General features: G+C 35.0%; 1 protein-coding gene across 1 annotated transcript; it reads left to right on the forward strand.

The window, feature by feature from the left end:
- Positions 1-5,074: 5,074 nt before the first annotated feature.
- LOC140155104 (homeobox protein DBX1-B-like) lies at positions 5,075-13,359 on the forward strand. Its single transcript, XM_072177807.1, has 4 exons — positions 5,075-5,954; positions 8,065-8,208; positions 10,564-10,772; positions 11,517-13,359. The coding sequence occupies exons 1-4, from the start codon at positions 5,267-5,269 to the stop codon at positions 11,853-11,855; spliced, it is 1,380 nt and encodes a 459-aa protein (XP_072033908.1). The 5' UTR covers positions 5,075-5,266; the 3' UTR covers positions 11,856-13,359.
- The last annotated feature ends 6,860 nt before the right edge of the window (positions 13,360-20,219 follow it).

The following is a 20,219-nucleotide window of genomic DNA, read 5'->3' on the forward strand; positions in this document are numbered from 1 at the left end:
CGGTTCGCGCCATCACCCGATCGTTGGCGAGCTCCTAGTCGCCCATACCTCTTTGTCAAAATCGCCGCTCTTATAATCGGGTTTCATACTTGTTTGAGTCAAATAATGAAATGTAAGTATTTTTGTGTTTAATTCAAAGCGAAATGCCATTAGAATCTAATCTAAACTTGTGTTATGTTCGTTTAATTTGGAATTAAAGTGTTTGAGAAAGTGGCACGGTGTTTTGAAGTTCAGCTATATATGGCGGAACGCATGTGTGACATGATGATGGACCAGTATAGTTTAATTAATGACATGTCGAACGTAAAATGATCAGATTTGGTCAGCAATACAGAGATGTTATCAGTCCAATTAAATATCCTTTTTCTTTTGAAACATAATCCAATTATGATATAGGATTTTATAGCTATTTACGTGTCTGCTGCCGAATCTGTTTAACCTACTACTTTATTACTTTTTTTTTAACTAGGCCTATATTTTTTGGTATCACTCAATGTATAGGCTATCACATATTTAAACGCATTTTGTAGACTGTGATGATATCTATCATATTAATAAATTAGTAAATTAAGTAATGAAATTCATATTTGTTAATGTCAAGTTTGAAGATAGTTCATTTATCTCCATTTCATGTGTTTATATTGTGAAGTTTGAAAAATGCCACATTACGATGTGAAATACATGTAGGATCACATATTGAAGTGTTATAATAAATTATGTGATTACATACATATTGATCACATTTTTTCGTTCAGTTATTAAATTGAAAATGCATTTAATATTTATATGAAATTCGAAGACATTGTCACATTGATATATACGGAAAGCGATACAGGACCTATGCCGAAACCATAGCATGTCGGTAGGGTCCTATATCGCTTTCCGTAGATATGCACATCCCGCTGGTTGATGCAATGGATAAGACGAAGACGAAATAGATTATGAAATCGGAAACCAGGCACGTAGCTACAATCCCGGACATAAATAGTTGGAACACTTGTGTCAAAGTAGGACTTGAAACCGTACCGGTATTTCTGTTATACTTGACCAGGGATGTGAGAGTAGACTCTCACATCCCTGACTTGACATATTAACATTTCGCTTTCTTTGGTGTGAAGTCTGAACCATTTCCTACTAAAACCTCCCCCTTCCCCACCATTCAATGTTGGATGTTTCTTTGTTAAAGTGTTCGAACAATAATGACCGGGATTGTAGGATGGGATTGGAGGACGGGGGAGGGGAGGACTTTGGTTAATTTTCATTCAAATCATTACTTCAACGTTTTTACCAAAATAAATGGACCAGTTGTGATTTAGTCCTTAAAAAGGAATGCTTTTCAAGTTCTTTTACAGGACAAAATGGACCTTTTTTCGGATTGGCATGTTGAGACCTCATCATACGGTATTTTTATTGTTAAATGCAAATCACTTTTAAAATACGAACCTTTATTTATTTATCTATATAAATTTTCTATATATAATTTATAAAAAAATAAAGAAGAACATGATTGAGATTTTGATCTTACGAAATCTTTTTTTAAAGAAAATAACACAGAGAATTAGCGTATCAAATTATCAATGTTATAGTTTGTTCCTGGAATGTCACACGCGACCTGTTTGTGAAGCAATCTTATACTTACCCATCACACAATTCCGATGAGAATTTCAGCAAGAATATAATTTCTACACAATAGAAATAAGGTCAAAAGGCATAAGTATTCATCTTCCTTCTGTTGCATATAATACAATAATGACAACTTGACTTTTATATATTCCGTTTCTCCCACGGATTTCAATTTTCCCTCATATGGATGTGGTTACAGCTTTCTCTTCCTTTTCTCATCTCGTTCCATCTTCCCATTTGTCATTTTCTTGGACCTTCCTGTCTTAAGAAACCTAACCCGTCCACTGCGTAACACCGCGACCTATATTATATAGTACAAATTTAAGCTATGCTCCCAGCAAAATACAAAAATGAGTTTCAAACGTTTCAAATGTTTTTTGTTTTTGTTTTGTTTTTGTTTTTTGGGTTTTTTTTTTGTTATTTTTTTTTGTCGAATCGTTTAAATAACATGTCGGGATATATGATAAAGATCATGAAACGTTTTAATCAGTATTGTATGAAAAACACACGCAAAAACAACAAACATACAACAACACCATAACAACATGTCTAAAATGTTGTTAAAATATTACGTTTTTTTCTGCAAACATTTAAAAATATTTTGTCAACACTTAAATAACATTATGTTAGAATGCTTACCGGCAACATAAAAAATATTTTACAATTAAATGTAATTTAAACGTTTTGTACCCTTTATATTCCCTTTATGTAACCCCGGGTATGTAACTCGTCACACCGATTCCAGCGAAATTAATCGATAATTCGAGATGCCGCTCATAATGGAACTAAGGCTTTCAAATTAGAAAAAAAAAATGAGAAAAATTGTTAAATGTTGAATTTTCGTCAATTTTGAGTACCGGGGTATCAAAATATAAGCACTTTACTCTATAATGAACATAGTTTTTATAGGCATTTGAAGTAATATCAAAAGAGGAATGACAGTTTATTAAGACACTTTCTGGTGCATTTGATAGAAATTATAATTTCTTGTTCATTAGGACCCCTGTATATGCCATAAGCGCGATAACGAAATACTCCCTTAGCTTTGAGATTGAGAAATGAACCACAGAAATGAAAGTGTTAATCAGTGAGTAAGGACGTTTAAACCTTTACCCTCCTTCTCGCTCCGTAGCGCACGCGATACCACACCCGCCATGCCCGCGTTCTGTTGCTCATTTCTGATATTTCCTTTATGTCTTTCTTTATATTCGCCGTCTTTCTTCTTCCTTTAACCCAAGTCGTCCATCATTTCGGATTGAGTTTAATCTAAGATGTAGCGCTCTAGTCAACCAATAGGCTCACCATTGACTCGGAAAGTCAATACCATTTGTGCCCAAATTTAAGAACAATGCCCGCCAGCGAAAAGTGACCGTTACAAAATACCTTTCACTATGCGGTCACTTGATCTGTAGTTTATATAAACTAATGGATAGATCTTGCTACCAATGTCGGTCAATTGGTCAGAGTAACAATACAATTAACAACTAATCAATTTTCAATGGTATAATATCATATAATAATATTAAAAATATGATCTACTGTATTGTACTCATATTTGTATAATATTTTATCTCGTATTTAATGCCGCGCGCTTCGTTTACTGTGGTTTCTATAGTATAATGTAGTTTATCAAACATTGGAAAGTGCAAAAATTGCCCGAATTGTTGGTAACACAATTAATTTAAAGTTATCAAAACAAGTTTCTGAAAGGGGATATGTAAATAGAATAACATAACGCACTCGTATCAAAAATGCATTAAACTATCTAATTTCTGGTTGAAATATGACCTTTAGGGGGCAAACGTCAATACAGAACAACCAAAAGTTAACTTCTATCCATCTCCATGCACGTGACGGAATACAGTAAGCCAAAAAATTAAGGTACCAGTTATGTTTACCCCTGTATATCCTAAACAAAGGCCGATATGTCATAATTGGAACCAGCAGCCAATAGCTGCATCTTTTAGCTCGAATTTAAGACCTCATTAGTTGTAATTGTTTAAGAAATAAACACACGGCGATCCAAAACCCGAAAGAAGGTGCCTATTTAAAAGTTGCAGTTTCTTCCATTGCATGCGCTATTGATTTGTACACAAAGCCTTCGCGAACAAGGGAACTAGCGCTGTGCTTCCATTGATTAGCACGTTAAAACTAACGTCATGTTTTCATTGATTAGAACACAAAAGTGCAACTTTTGATTTCGTCTCTTCAGTAGGTTTTAGATCACCGTTTCTTTAATTCTCAGCCAATTTCAACAAATAAAGTCTTGAATCAGAGCTACAGAGTTCAGGTATTAGCTGCTTGTTTTAATTTTGACATATTTGTTTTTATTTAGGATATACAGGGGTGAACACAACTGGTACCTTAATTTTTTGGCTTACTGTAGGTTACCTATAGCATATTTAAATCTACGTCTGCATTTTTATTTCTTTGTCGTCTCCTTCTTCTCCTCATCCACCTTCTTCTTCTTCTTCTTTTTCTTTTTCTTTTTCTTCTTCTTCTTCTTCTTCTTCTTCTTCTTCTTCTTTTTCTTCTTCTTCTCCTTCTGCTTCCTCCTCCTCCTCTTCTTCTTCTTCTTCTTCTTCTTCTTCTTCTTCTAGCGTTCACTTGTTGTTGTTACTGTTGCTGTTGTCTTTTATTCTCTTCTTTTTTTCTTTCTCTTCGTCTTCGTGTTCTTTTTGTCGTTCTTAACCTCCTTTCCATTTTTCCTCCACCTTCGTTTTCTGATATATAAAAAACAACACCATAATGTGCATATAAATATAAAATACGACATGAAACGTGGTTGCATAATTAACAACAAAATAGTTGCTTTCTTCGGTAGATAGCATAATAGTCACTGTTACGATGCAGTGCTGTCATATCCTTTGGGGAACAAAAAGTACATCATATGTTATATATATATATGTGTAAGTAATTTGTATTCGGTACAGATAGACTTAAAACCACATGTTAATATGTTAATTTTTCTTATTAAATAAAAAATTGTATAATTTATGAGCTAGATATAAACATTGTTTTGAATCGCTGCCAATCACTAAACTCATACCAGTTGATTAATAATATAATATACATTGCTACGGCTAGTATCATAATTCTTTCTGTCATAAATTCACTGATGGCGCAAGTTTCCCGTTTTAAGTGGCAAACCATTTCAACACCATTCCAACTTGTTGCCAACTATTATATTGAACAATGTTTAAAGAGCTATTCGTTATATCGCTTACACGGTAGCAAAAGCCCTGATTTAATCAAAGCTCCATGCCACGGACGATAAGCATGTCTGCACTGCAGTCCGCCGCCGTCAATGTGGTATACATTATCCAATCAGCGCAAAGCAAACTACAAAATCACTGCGTATTACAGAAAGTTCACGCCCATATTTATTGTCCAACTATTGGTCCAAAACTTGTTGGCGGTAATAGTAGTAATCTAACGCTTAATAAGCCATCATTTGTTAGTTAATAGGACTGTGTTGTGTGTTTTGGTTGGATATCATGGTATATATTACAGACCCACTCGAATGGTGATATCAGTTTTGTGATTTTACCTCTTCACATCAGAAGTATTTCAAGAGCTGGTCCTCATGAGTTTCACCTCACTTCAGTTGTAACTTTTCTATACCGTGGAGATTGATAACCAGATGACAACAATTGATTCTTGTAGAACCATGCCTTCCCACGTGGATATCTCTTTTCCTTTTAATGCTAACATGGCCACTGCAGCCATCCATCCAAGTGTTTCATCAATGAACTCAATTCCAACACCGTATCATCTGCCCGGGCATCTGCCATTTCAAACACAATTATTTTGCCGAATGGATAAAGACAGCAACATCAGTAGAGAGAAAGCTCATTCAGATTACCAACCTGGACTCATTCATCCGCCGTCTTCCTTATTTCACCATTTCATGAGACCTGGTTTTCCTTTGCTTCCAGTTCCTCCAACATCCTCTTCAGACGCAACAGGGAATGATCTTCTGTCGCGAGAATCGTTAGCTGAGAGAATTGAACGCGAGAGAAAACAAGACGAAGAAAGAGAGGCTCAACAGCAGCAGCAGCATCAAAATCTTCCAGCAGCAGCAGCAGAAGGAAGACACACTTCTTTTATGGTGAAAGACATTTTGTCCGATCGTACACCAATTCATAAACCTATTCCAAAGCACCCCGCATCTTGTACGACATGTAACTGTTTGAGGCAATCGAAGCATCAGAACTCTTGCACTAGTCCGTGCACATCGCCGAATGGTAGCAATAACAGCCTAGATTGTTTTCTCAAGTTTGGGGTCGCCTCTCTTTTAGCTCATGAAGAATGTACTTTACCACATCAAGGTAAGATGTTTAAAATCATGCAAACAAACAAACAAATACACACAAAGAACCAGAAATGCATATATCAATTATACACAATATCAACATATTTCATAATGTTTATCCATTTAATATCTCAATTTATTATATGATATTGTAACAAAATGAAAGTTTGTGTCTTTGTAAACTTACTATATCTGTATCTTTAGTTTAAGATTTTTCATTGTACTTAATATTTCTGTTTATGATATCTATCATATATAGCTATGTGTCATTCAAATTAAGAAGGGAAATATTAAATCTGATTCCCTTAAACTCATTATTAATATTGCCTGTCTGCTTGCATGCTTCTGTTGTCCTTGAAATCATGCAACTGTGAATCAGAACCAGAGATGAGATGATACGTATTTTTTATATATTTTACCCAGATTTTTTTATGGTCTAATGTTTTAATCGAATTCTTGGTAATTCTCTAATTAAACGTTAATTCTTATAGAAAATGCAAAATTGAGGAGCGGCTATCATATATTGACATGGTTAGATTAGTGTATATTATCTAATGTATTTTTAAATGTGGGAAAGTTTTATCTGTTGGCATCATTTGACATGTTTGAGTAATCATCATCAACCGCGCCTAAAGGCTTACATAAATCATTATAAATCACTTTTGTGATATAATAGTAACAATTACCATAACATTCACACGCATATTAGTATTAATTTTAGTATAAAGTAAAAAATAATGGATGTGCATTTGGAGCGCATCATTGTCCGTTATTTGTCCTCTAATGGTTGTTTGAATGTTGTATTCTCGTTGCTATCTACTGAAGATAGCACACGCATATAGTTATGACTTACAACATATAAAATGTTTATTATGAACAAATTAGCTGATGTTTGGCTTGGCGTCTACAACATTGTAGTATCTATATAGATCAAAATACAATTAAACAATAGGACCTATATGAAGGCAGTATAGTCAATATATTTTATTTAAAAAGATTTATCCAATATTTTTTTCACGCGTGCCGATATAATTCAGTTTAACAGCAATAGTCATATTATTATGGATCATACCATGCATGCTCATGATTTTCAAAAGGCAAAATGATCTCATTGTCCAGTGCACTTCTCATATTCTTATACAATTTCCTCAACGAGCAAGTGCATTATAGTTACACGGTAAATTAAATGATTAAATTGTTAAAAAGGCGAAAATAATTGGCTAATAAAACTCTTTTATAGTATATGATGGGATGTCTATATAAATACATACGCGTATATTCGTATCCATTCAACACAATGGTCATTATTGTACATTGTATAACAGGGAAATAATTTTAGGTTTATGTTACCCAGAATAAGCAAGAGTCGGTAGTGGGCGAAGTGAGCAGCCGCTGCACCGGCTCGTTCTGTGTCGAAAGCTTGCATGTATGCTTGGCTAGATTTCGCTGCGTGAACAACGGGACTCAGTTTGAACTCGTTTTTCTCCTCCTCCCTTAACGTGTAAATAGATGTCGCCTTAGATTTGTGCATTCAATCGTGTAAATATAGGTTAACTTAGAGGAATTAAAAAGACATTATACAAACGTCTTAATTTGTGAAATCAAAGCAATGAATATATGCCTATATATAGCTAAGTGAAATAATGCATTTCCAGTTCATATAGCTGAGAGAAGCTTAAAGAAGTTGACAGTCAAATTTTAAGATGCTTATATAATTAGAAATTAAAGATTATTATCAGTGTCATGAATTTCGTTATTATATATGGTATAAAACTGTAAGACACGTATTTGATTGCAAGCTTATATAGGCCCTATCTGAATATTTACAAATAAAATTGAACTTGCAATCTGCGATGATATAAAGATTGGTAAAATAAAGCAACATTGTTCTAGTAATCAAGGTGTACTTTTTTTTAAATTATAGTACATTTTGGCAATATTACATTAATTGACGCAAATGAACAGAGGGGAAATATGGCATAGGGTCAGTTGTAACAGAATGAATTGCATTGAATTTCCCGAAATGTACTAAAAACAAATCATATAGCCCATGTTCCTTTGATCTCGTTATCCACATTCATTTTTGAAATACTAATAATATATTTATCCTTTATTTTACTTTACAGTGCCTAACAGTAGTACACCAGTAAGCAGTGCATTTAGTGGGTTTAAAAACATTCCCTCGCCGTTATCTAACATCAACAGATCGTTCAACTACGACAGTGGTATTGACCCAATTACCTTCCAACCAAGGAATCCATTCTTACCCGGTAAGTTGACTTATCACACAAAATCACAATTGTACTATATTGTTCTAACATATACTATAACACCATCATACTTAACACTAAAACACTAACACTAAAACACTGACAACGACACACAACGCGAACACAAACATTGGCATAATTATACTAAACACACCAACAATAACACGAAATACGCGAACACCAACGATATAACACTAATATCAAAACGCTCGTCTCCTCCTAACATTTTCCCAGACACCCTTGCCTCGCACTAAACGCTCATGGATTTCAAACTATTCACTATCACTAACGCTATAACACTTACACTAACCATGCCAACACTATAAATATTGTAGAATGATACCCTAATAATGCTCTGCGTGCTAGCCATGCGCTTCAATGGAAAAAGTTCAAGTTTTGAAATATTTTCTCAAAATAACAAGAGCTATCTTAAGAACTACTGGATCAATACTAGGCGTGTTTGTACTCATTTTAATACATTTTTCATGATGATTCCAAATATGGTCATGAAAATTTACATTTCTTGAATTTTTTGAATTAAAAAAAAAATTGAACATGTCGTCTGCAGTCAACACCCGCGTGAAGAGAATTAACACCGATGTTAACCCAATGCTTGCAAACAACCAAACAAACTTTGAAACAAATCGATAACAGTAGCATATACCTGAAATTTACATACTTAACGTCCAGCAAAATTAACATCCATCATTTATAACACAAAAGCTCACCAACAGTGACACGTACTTGTTTTTAAGGCAATTCTTGGTGAATCCTGGTGAACATTCATTTAAAAGAATATGCTGTTAGGAATTATGCTATTACTCAATTGCCAATTGCAATATTTATATTTTAAAATGCTGTCTACGTAAGATAGCATGTTCGAACATTAATTTAAAAGAATAGGCATATAGGAATTCTGCTATTGATTTAACTCAATTGCTATAGTCACGGTATTTATATTTAAAATGCTATCTACGTAAGATAGCATGTACGGTACACATTTTGTCAACAAGATCTCATGACATCAAAAGCAAATTAAATCTACCAATATAGCTATATTTAGGGCAATAAAATGGCGTGTAACAAGGTTGGGTAAATAGCCGTTTGGTGTTAGTTTTCACTCTCCCGCGAATCACTCTCACCATCTAAACTTACAAAACTAAAATTGGCTAGCTAGTTCACTTCAAAATCTTTATAATACTATGTCTATACACATGAACAACCTCGCTCACATACGCATAGAGCAAGTTGCGCTAAACCCAGAAGTTATATTCCTTGTTTGTCGAGTATTTTGGGCGATTAGTTCTCCCACAAAGGCGTATATTGACGCTCACGGCAATTCAATTCCTACTTTCTACTCAGCCTTTTCATTAAACATTTTGGTTAACCTTTCGTAGTGTTTGATATGTGTAAACATAAAGAAACATATAGAGCTTGGAAACTTGACTCTCGGACCGTTGTTGTATTAGCTTTAGCGCTATTTATCCATTTAACATGGTGATTGACAAGGTTCCATTCTGGGTTACTTCCATTTTTCTGCTTGCATTAAAACACTTATGAAGTAGAGCTGTAAGGACAACACATTATTCTTTTAAGTTTGAACCGTACTGATTTAATTGAGATTTAATGTGATGTTAGGTAGGAGTTGTTCAATATTAAACAACAAAGAGCTGGTGTTTTAGGCATTCAAACAAGCTTTTAAACTGTGTTTGAAATGAAGTAAAGATATAATACCGTGTATTTTGCGTCATCTGATACCAATATTTCAAATCGATTAACCATGTTAACCAAAACGCTCTGCTGTAGACACACGGGACATAATTGCCATGTTAAACATCACACATGCATGTCCAATAGTATTAATACAGAAATTAGTTCTGGTGTAAAAATCCAGAAAAAGGGCAGCGTTGTCCGCAATTTGTATCGACACACGACATGGTAATTTGAGTGAATTAAAAACGTTGAACACTGATGGTAACAGAGGGGACAAAAATGATTATTATTAATTACCATTTTGTTTTTTAATATTTATTGTTATTAATTTCTCATCAAAGGTCAAACAAATTAACGAACAACTGCATTATCATATCATTGCCTATATCTATTAGGGCCAATTTAAACTTTTGAAAGGAGGGTGGCAATTTCTAAATTCAACGTCACTGTCTGGTGAATTGATAACATCTCTGAAACTTTCTTGAAATTCAAATTCAAATTTCTATTTATTTCATTGTCCCTTCTTTCTCTGATATTATGAGGAAAGTTGATAATCATAAATTTTAAAACATGGCAACAAATAATTTGAAATCTGCAAAGACTATCAACATTATGTATGATTTTTCTTCTTTTCATTCACAGTTGGTCCCCATTCCTCCGTTATCCCCGTACCCGGTACCTTCCCATGGCCAGGTGCCGCCCGTGGTAAACCAAGGCGAGGCATGCTAAGAAGAGCAGTGTTCTCAGATGCACAAAGGAAAGGTTTGGAGAAAAAATTTCAACAGCAGAAGTATATCAGCAAACCAGACCGGAAGAAGTTAGCTGCTAAACTTGGACTAAAGGACTCACAGGTTAGTACTGTTAGTCAAAATAGTCTCATTCTATGGCAGAGCGCAATGACCCATATTTAACAATCATAGCTCAAGATTTGACCTCAAGTTGCGGGGTATGAGTTTGGGTACCCAAATATTTAATGTCATTTTTATGAGTGTACAAGCAAAGATACTCAATCTTTGGTACAAGTGTATTGAGGTTAAAGAATTTTGTACTGAGATATGAGCATATAAAACATTGCTAATTGGAGAGAAAATTGCTGATTTATAAATATTAATAACATAACACGTATGTCTCTTGAATAACAACTTAATGACGGAGTGCTGTTTTTTGCAACTTCATTGCTGTTCAATTAAAGCAAATGTTGTGTCAGAATGGTTGCTTGCCGAAATTGGGCACTACCAAAATCCGAGACGATTGGTCAAAAATAACGCAGACGGATGGTGCTATATACACGCAGTTTGTCGTTTATACCACTGTTAAAAAGTATATTATTTTTGGAATTGTTGCGTCATTGCATCGATTGTCAAAATTTCGGCATTGAGGCATGCATGTTTTTTTTGCCGAAATACCTGCGTTTCGGCAATGGAGTAAATTTCGGTATTACAAGTGCCGTGTGAAATGTTGAAAGATCTATGTATTCATTTCTCCTGTATCATTTCTATATTTTTCTCCTTTTTGTAACAAGTGTTATAGGCCTATTAATTGTTGAAAATTCGATGTATTAATTTCTCCTACCATCACTATCTTTTTATCTTCAGGTTAAAATTTGGTTTCAAAATCGTCGGATGAAATGGAGAAACTCAAAAGAGCGCGAATTGTTGTCAACCGGTGGTAGCCGTGAATCGACACTGCCCAACAAATCTAACCCAAACCCCGATCTTAGTGATGTATCAGCAAACTTAAGCAGCATGATGGATGATGGCAGAGATATGTTCTCCGATGACGGGGAAAAAGACTCGCCAGTTAGTAGCCCGTGTCCAACCCCGCCTGGTGGGATTGATGATGTTGTTGAACCAATTGTTGAACATATAAACGCAATGCATGCAGGGGATTTTGCGAGAGACAGAGGAGAAGAAGGAGATATTGACGTTGTTTAGAAAACTTCATGATCTTCAAAAGTGCCTACTTTTTAAAACAATAGAAAAAAATATGGGACCTAATTGCCTTAGGTTTTTAGACAAAATGTTAACTTTGCAAATCATTACCTGGTCTTCCAATAATTTCCCATTCAATTTTGATACGCACATTAATGTATATTGCAGCTGATGCAAATTAACGATTAATTGATCTTCCATTAATTGATATGACTATCTGTTCTTCCATTTGATGTGATATGAACATGATGATGATGTGATTTCTACTCCAAAATGGTTCTATTCAGTGTGCCCCATGAATTAAATCTCATTTTAATTCAACAAAAGACGTTTTTTATTGAAGCAATTTCTTATTGCATTTCTAGATAATTTAAAAAGATTATTAGGAATACCATGATATGGTATCAAATGTGCTATTCGAGTTGAAACCCTTACACCCCATATGGAAGCTACGACCATATAATCTCCAATACGGGGAGTGTGAATTTCAAATGGGGTAACCTGAATGGGTGACTCCATTTGAAATCCACACCCTTGTGTGGGAGATTGATAAGGTAATGTCTTCCATAGAGGGTGTATGACTTTCAAGTGAAATAGTCCAATCCGATGTGGATTAGTTTTTGTAATTTTAAAAACATCCAACAAAAACATGTTTATGTTTATATTTATGATATGTGCAATATAACAAAGAACAAAAAACACAACAGGTGGAATTATTTAAGGGTTTATAATGCATAACGCCTGAAAATTTTGAAAAAGCGAATGTGCTAATATTAATATGTCTTGACTTTGTTATTGTAAATTTCTGTATAGTCAAATATAAAATGTAAAATTAACTGAACATTGTCTTTAGATAGACATTTATTTTGTATTATTGTAATGATTCGTAACATTCCATGGCTATGTAATTGGATGCGCTACATAATTGGTGTAAAATAAAACCATAATGTATAGCAATGTTACTTTACCAAAATCATTTTAAAATGATGTAATTTTTGATTGGTAAAAAGTTAATATATTTCTTGTCCTCATATAATTATAAGCAATGGTTATGTTTGTCGAACCCGTATACCTGTATGATTGATCTACTTAAACGTTTTGAAGAAGTTCATGGTGACTTCACACGAGAGCTGGATCCGAATTAAAACGTTTCAATGCGGTTTCATGGGATGCGCGTGCACTCTTAAAATATTTTACTCAAGTAAACAAATTACTCAAATTGAGTAAATAATACCCAACATTGAGCTCATATTAGCCTTAGGAGCTCAATGTTGGGCATTATTTCCTCAATTCGAGTTTTTACTCATTTTGTTGAGTTGTGACCTTTTTACTTAAGTTGAGTATTGCACTCAAATCCGCATTCGGGAAACTAAACGCAGCCCAGGAATAGAATGTGTTTTTAATGCACATCCGCCTCTCGTTGCGGAGTCACAAATTGTTCCAACACACAAACTTCAAATTTAAAATATCAACTGAGACTGCGCTTTATTCTTAATAAAAACACATGTAAACCATAAATATTTTGTCAACGATGTCCATTGTGCATTGTTTTGTGTTTGTTGTTGTCTTTCTGATCTTTCTTTTGTATATATATACAACTTTTAAGCTTTCCCTAAAGAATGTTTTGGTTTTGTGATTATGCTTCTGGGTGCAACTTTATTATTAAATGTGCAAACTATGGCGTCAATCAGACACCGTAATTTTGGTTGAAGCGCTGAAAGCCTTAATTTTCCCTTGAATGGTAGCTATTGTAGACTGGGTGTGTTGCCATTATCTCTCTAGTATTGAATATTTCATTAGAGAGAGCAACATCTTGCGCCTTTCACAACATAAATGAAACATCTCGCTGAAAATTGATTATCATGTTAATTGGCATTTTTGCGATGTATGAGATTTGAGTTTAATTTCCCCTATTGTTTATTCACCCATAAATATACAAAGTGTTTTATATGAGTTAAAACAATTTTGCTTAAAAAACGTAGACCAGCTGTTGTCAATAAGAAGACAGATTCAATAGACAAAACACTCCATTAAAATCACGTATTGCTAAATATAGGTGCGTCATAATGCATTGACTATAATTAACAGACACATTGATTATCAATTATATTATTCAACAATAGCAACCAACCCTATGAAGTTGTCATCTGGTATATCCTTTGTTTTTTACACACCTTATATTATTCAAAATGGTAATAAATGCATTTTGAATTGATTAGATTCGTAAATATTATGAATAGTAACTGATACGCAGTGGTACCCATTGATCTTCACACATAAATCACACTTAACTAGACTATCACAACTATAATAATTGTCACATTTTCAATTCAAATTGATTTTACTGAGATTTATATAATTTCTAATTTTTCATAAACAAATATGGAAGCATAAATACACGTCAAAATTGAAAATGTCTTCTGAATCAAATGTATGAGCTATGTCATAAAAGATAAGTAAATTACATTGTAATAGCTCCGTGGAAAATTGCAACATGAATAATTCTGATAAAGAAGTCAAATTTAACAATGTAAAAATTATTTTTTTATTTCAAATTCATAGATGTCATATATACAAGGGGTAACCATGGTAACATAAGTTTCGTTCACACCCTGGCCATAGGTATTTGCAACATCCCAGAGGTTTGCTGGAGAAAAAACCGAGTTATTTCATAACACTCGATTCTATGCGATACCTGATATCCTTCCATGCAGTTAATAGCACATGACAAAAGGGTGTTCAATTTGGTGGTAACAATCTCAGGGTACGAAAAATGGCGAAAGTGCAAGAAACCGTCGAACGCAGAGAGGGTGACACTTTTGGTCCAGAAAATATCAAGACGGCTTCAGTATTGGAGACTGTAAGGATTTGATTGGTTGGGGTAATGTGTCTCGGAAAATGGTGACGGATACATTTGAACAGAAGTGGTGACTGGAAGAAACCAAGGAAAGAAAGCAGGGCGCAGAGTCTTCCAAAGATTACGAAACTGTTCAAATCTCAACGGTGACTATATAACCACATAAAGGATTTTTATTGTCGTCATGAACATTGTCTTCATGACGTTACCCGTGAAAATCTTTTTGCAATAGTCATGTGACCTTATCAATGCATTTTTAATTTTTTAGTCATTTGCAATCTCGCAAACTTTTGGAATAGGGGGCCTACCTTTTTCTTTTTTCCCTGTTGCAATTTCCTCCGGTTACCATTTTCTGTAGACCTTACCCAAACTTAATAAACATTTTGTTTATACTGAAGACTTCTGAATATTCTCTGGACCAAAAGCATCAACCTCTCTGTGGTAGACAATTTGGTTTGTATTTCCGCCATTTTAGGTCTTTGTAACTCAACTCCATGGTATATGATTTTGTGAAAAGTGGACGTTCTTCCCAAAATTTGGATCATTTTAACCAAAAAAGCGTAAAAAAAAATTTTTTGGTCGCTACGCTCGCAAGTTCTTAAATTTTGGGATTTTTTGTACTTTTCCAAATTTGCGTCGCTCCCCCCCCCCCTCCCTGCGTACGGGCCTGGGTATATGTACCAAATTGTATGCCCTTTCGTTCAGTGATTTACAGTCTAACATTTTTGGACGCCTGATGACACCTTTTTTAACGCCTTTTTTGTAACAGTTCTTGTCTATGAACACGGGATATTTGGAACACCACCTTGAACACTACCGTTAATATTTGGAATACCAGTGTTCAATAGTGGAACATGGTGTTCAAGAAGTGTTATACAAAAACGATGTTTCAAAGGTTGTTATCAGGTGTTCAAAACTTTTAGAGCATTAAGTTCATGGGAAGAAAAAAATGTGTGTAAACATGGTAAAAGAAGAGTCTGTATGACAGTTATTCATCCTCGCCTTTTTGGCTACTTTTTGTTACTGAAAATTAGAAATCATTGAGGCGTGTGGGCTTTTTAAAATTGCAACATCGACGTTTCCAATTGCCAATATTGTGCGTAATTATTTAAATAGGCTAGAAACATTAAAAAACACCCCCCAAAGAAAAGAAATGCTGATACTGATAGGCCCAAACAATATCGGATAATACTTCAGAGTAAAATTTTAATCTGAATGTCATTAAAATCCGATTTAGCTAGCTCCGGGTTTGTAGACGACTCATACACCTGTTGCCAGTACAAAGATATGAAAATTCATAATTGCATAAAAATGAACAACAGATGACGAGCCATTTATTCATCAATTCAGTATACAAGTCACTCGAATCAAACAGGCTGATTAAACAATCATCTTCAGTGGATTTGTATGACAAGTTTTCATTTTGGGTGAATATATATGCCTTTCGCTCAATACCATATTTATCTCTATGTGTGCAAAAGCTGTTGCCATCATTTAGGTCTCATAAAATGTATGATTGCTTTATCCACAAAAATATGAAATTAATCGTAATTTGGATGCATGGCGACATTTGCTCTGAGTTTGATTATTAGGGATCAATAATCTAAAGCAGTAATCATTAGTAATTTAGAGTAAAGGCCGATTCTTGGGGCCTTAGGGGGGTGCTAATTTGTGGACTTTTTTCCACGGGAGGGGCGATTTGTTAAAAGTTGATGTTCTTTTGGAAAATCCGGATTTTTTCCTCGCTACGCTCGCAAATTCTGATATTTTGGGACTTTTGTATACTACTTTTGCAAATTAGGGGGGGGGGGTTGCGGTCGCACCCCCGCACCCTCCTGCATACGGGCCTGATATCGTCTAATGTTTGTTGACGAAAAATCAACTTAATTTGACGTCGAATATAATGTTGGAAATATGTTATCGATTTTACGTCAACAAAACATTTGTTAGAAATTAACATAACTGGAAATAAATAATGAAGCATCGAATATTCTACGTCGAACAAAAAACTACGAACCGGGCCTACAAATCAAGACGGCACAGATTGCTGTCAGCAGGATTCGGCCACGAACTCTTTGGAATATTGGCTATTCCATTTAAAATCCACACTACCCCTGTGGAAGATTTTGGAAATATCTACCACAGGGGGAGTATGGATTTCAAATGGAATGAGCACATTAGGCAGCTCCATTTGAGTTTCTTACACCCTCTGAGAAAGATTCAACATGAATATTCCACAAAGGGAGGATGAGTTTCAAATGGAGCTGCTGATATGTTAATTCCACTTGAAATTCATACTCCCCGGGGAAGATATTTCCAAAATCTTCCACAGGGGTGGTGTGGATTTTAAATGGAATAGCCCATTTACAATTTCATGCAGCTAACATGAAATGAATCTGTACATAATTTTGTTCCCGAGTGCCTATTCAGTTCTACAAGATTCGAATCGTTTGCACACCCCTATACCCTCACACATCCTTCCCCCCACTCACATATTAAGCATGGCCAACTTTTGACTAAGCTCAAATTAATAATGTTTTAAAAACTGGTCATTATTTACATGTATTATACAGTTACTTAGTGACCCAATTTTGTGCCAAGTCCATTTGCAAATGAGTAATGAACAATAACGCAAATAAACTTTTAAATGAGTTCAAAAATTGAAGCCGAGGGGATAGTATTGAGTAGGGAAAGAAAGAACAACTGTACATTGTGAAAAAGAAATAAGCTATCGATCATCATGCAAAGGCCATGACTGTATATGAAATTCAACTTTTTCGCGCCTCATTCTTTGCATTTCTATCAAGTATACATGTATATTAAATGAATGAGTATTTATTCATTTAAGATATAATTGTCCAATTGCGTGTTGCATATCAATCAAACTGAAATAAATTGTATACAATTGAACAATTATTATGTCCAAATATGGCATCAAAACCAGTCTGTCTAGAAATTCAATATAGGCTATCAGTGGTCATTACATGCATTATGTCATGTTATGTTATTTCTAAACGCATTATATTGAGAGCTCTCACACCCTTCCGGACTCGGACTCGAGTCCACTTTTTGTTGGACTCGGACTTGGCTCGGACTCGGAAACAAAAAGACTCGGCTCGGCTCGGACTCGGACATAAAACTAAAAGGACTCGGACTCGAAGCCGAGTCCGGTCCGAGCCCAGTCCAATTAAATCCATGTAAAATGTGAAATGATTATCTAAAAATGTCAAAATAGATCTCAAATTTGTCGACTTTACTTATTTGGCCATTTTCCAAATTAATTGGGGGATGTCAAATCTGTAATCTGTCATATATCCTACATATCCACCAAGTTATTTAGATTTATCTGTCACTTAGCAGAATCATATTATTGTTATCATGGTTATCATTTAAAATAAAATAATTGAAAATTAATAAAATGCATAATTTTATTAAATATTTGGACTATAAAAAATATCTAAGAGTTCTTTCATGGAACTTTCCAATCCATCAAACTCTTGAAAGAGAGAAACATGCACATGGACCCTACATCTCAGCTCCCACTTAGTAAATTGGTACTCATCCATAGGGCTGTCTTCATGGATTCACCTTGATTTTTAGCTGAAATAGTGTTAAATTAGAAATCTAAGAAGTGTGTCAAAATGATGCACACCGGGAAATTCGGTCATCTTCGCTCCCCTCCTCCGACAACTGACCCTGTTACGCCACTGAATTGCACAATTAGGAAATGAGAAAAGAAAGGAAAACCACATGCATTATGATATATACAACGTCATCATAACACGTAAATAATATGTGGGAAATTTTGTTCTTGAACACAAATGTTCCACTATGGCAGCTTAATGGCTGGTAATTTGTAATATAATTCGTTTTTTATTGTAATATTTTAGTGTTGTAAATTGAGATGATTTGTTGTAAATTGATTTTATCCATTCATATCCGGGAGATGACGCCGTCATGGCACACATGGTGCATGCATTTACAATGTTTCACTGCCTGTCAAAATCAAATACGTCTCACACACATTATAGCTTATTCAAGCAATTCTGCCACTAAAGCAGGTTTTCCTTTTCCCGGTTCGTCTCACAAAAGTTACTTTCATTCTGAAAGTAAAAGAAATCTAAATTATTATATGGCTATATGCACAAACATATACCCCACAGAAACCACTACCTAATGGAGATCACATACATGATAATTTCCAAATTTTTTCAAGATTTTTCCTTATGGGAAACTTTCCAGCAAGATAATGTTCTGTTTTTTAATCGTACTTCACGAGCAGCTTTTTCCAAAATACGTGTTAGTGCGCATTGTCTTAGAATTGAAAAGGGAAGATATTCAATTCCAAAAATTCCACCTGAGAAGTCTGCGACCAACACGAAGTTGAAGATGAATACCAATACCACTGTTGTACAGTTTACATAGCATATGAAATTCGTAATAATGTTAAGTGAATGTGTATTCTTGAGTTGACATGTCTTTGTTTTGTTAATGTTTTTGACGGGTTTTTTGACCATACCTGTATGTTGGGTAATTGTCAATAAAATCTTGAATCTATGAGGCAAACTTACCTCCATGAGGTTGTACCTGAACCCACGATTGGCTAAACGGGTCATACTATAATGTGACCACACATAAAGTCACCATACCTGCAGGGTGTCCCTAAAAGAACTATATCGTCGAAAACTTAATTTTGTGGGTACTTCTTTCCTTCCTTCCTTCCTTCCTTCCTTTAACGCATAAAACAAACATTACGAAATAACCGATGTGGTGAATTTTGACAACTGACCACTCCGTTTTTGAAATTCAAGAATATTACGAAACTACTTCATTTTCAATCCGTTCCATGGAAATTCACTCTTTATACACTGTTTCTAAAACCATAATTGACTTCACGTTCACGGCACAGGTTGAACAGCTCACCTATGTTCGAACGTAGTCCTCTGATGTTCAATTTTAGAAAAGCCAGGTCCGTTTCACGTTGTTAGTGGACAGGCGTGTGTCGTTTCTGTTTTGATTCGTCCATTCGAGGCTTCTTTGATTTACTTGCAGCAAGTAGCAGGGCCGGATTTACCATAGGGCCAGATGGGCCCGGGCCCAGGGTCCCACAAATTTTGGGCGCCCTGTGCAGTGTGCATCTTCCAAAAACACCATGTTTTGGGCCAAAATGGGCTACAAAAACTGCAGCTCTGGTCTGTTATATAGCCTACCGTATAATTCAGTTTCAAGTTGGGCTAAAATAGTCTAAAATTGTAATTTTTCGCGCGCTGCTCGCGCAAATTTCCGAGTAGAATCTAAAAACTTGACCACTTGAGTGCATGCTGGGGTTCAGGCTGCCAAATGAAACATAGCTCAATCCTATAATCATTTATTTTGGAGAACCCTTAAAGGTTCTCTAAAGAACCAAAAACGGTTCTGTATCACATTTTGGGGCCATTTTCGATGGTTTTGGAACCATTTATGGTTCTTTAGAGAACCTCTAAGGGTTCTCCTAGGTCGATCGATCCTCG

Source organism: Amphiura filiformis, chromosome 6, assembly GCF_039555335.1.
Source record: "Amphiura filiformis chromosome 6, Afil_fr2py, whole genome shotgun sequence".
NCBI lineage: Eukaryota > Metazoa > Echinodermata > Ophiuroidea > Amphilepidida > Amphiuridae > Amphiura > Amphiura filiformis.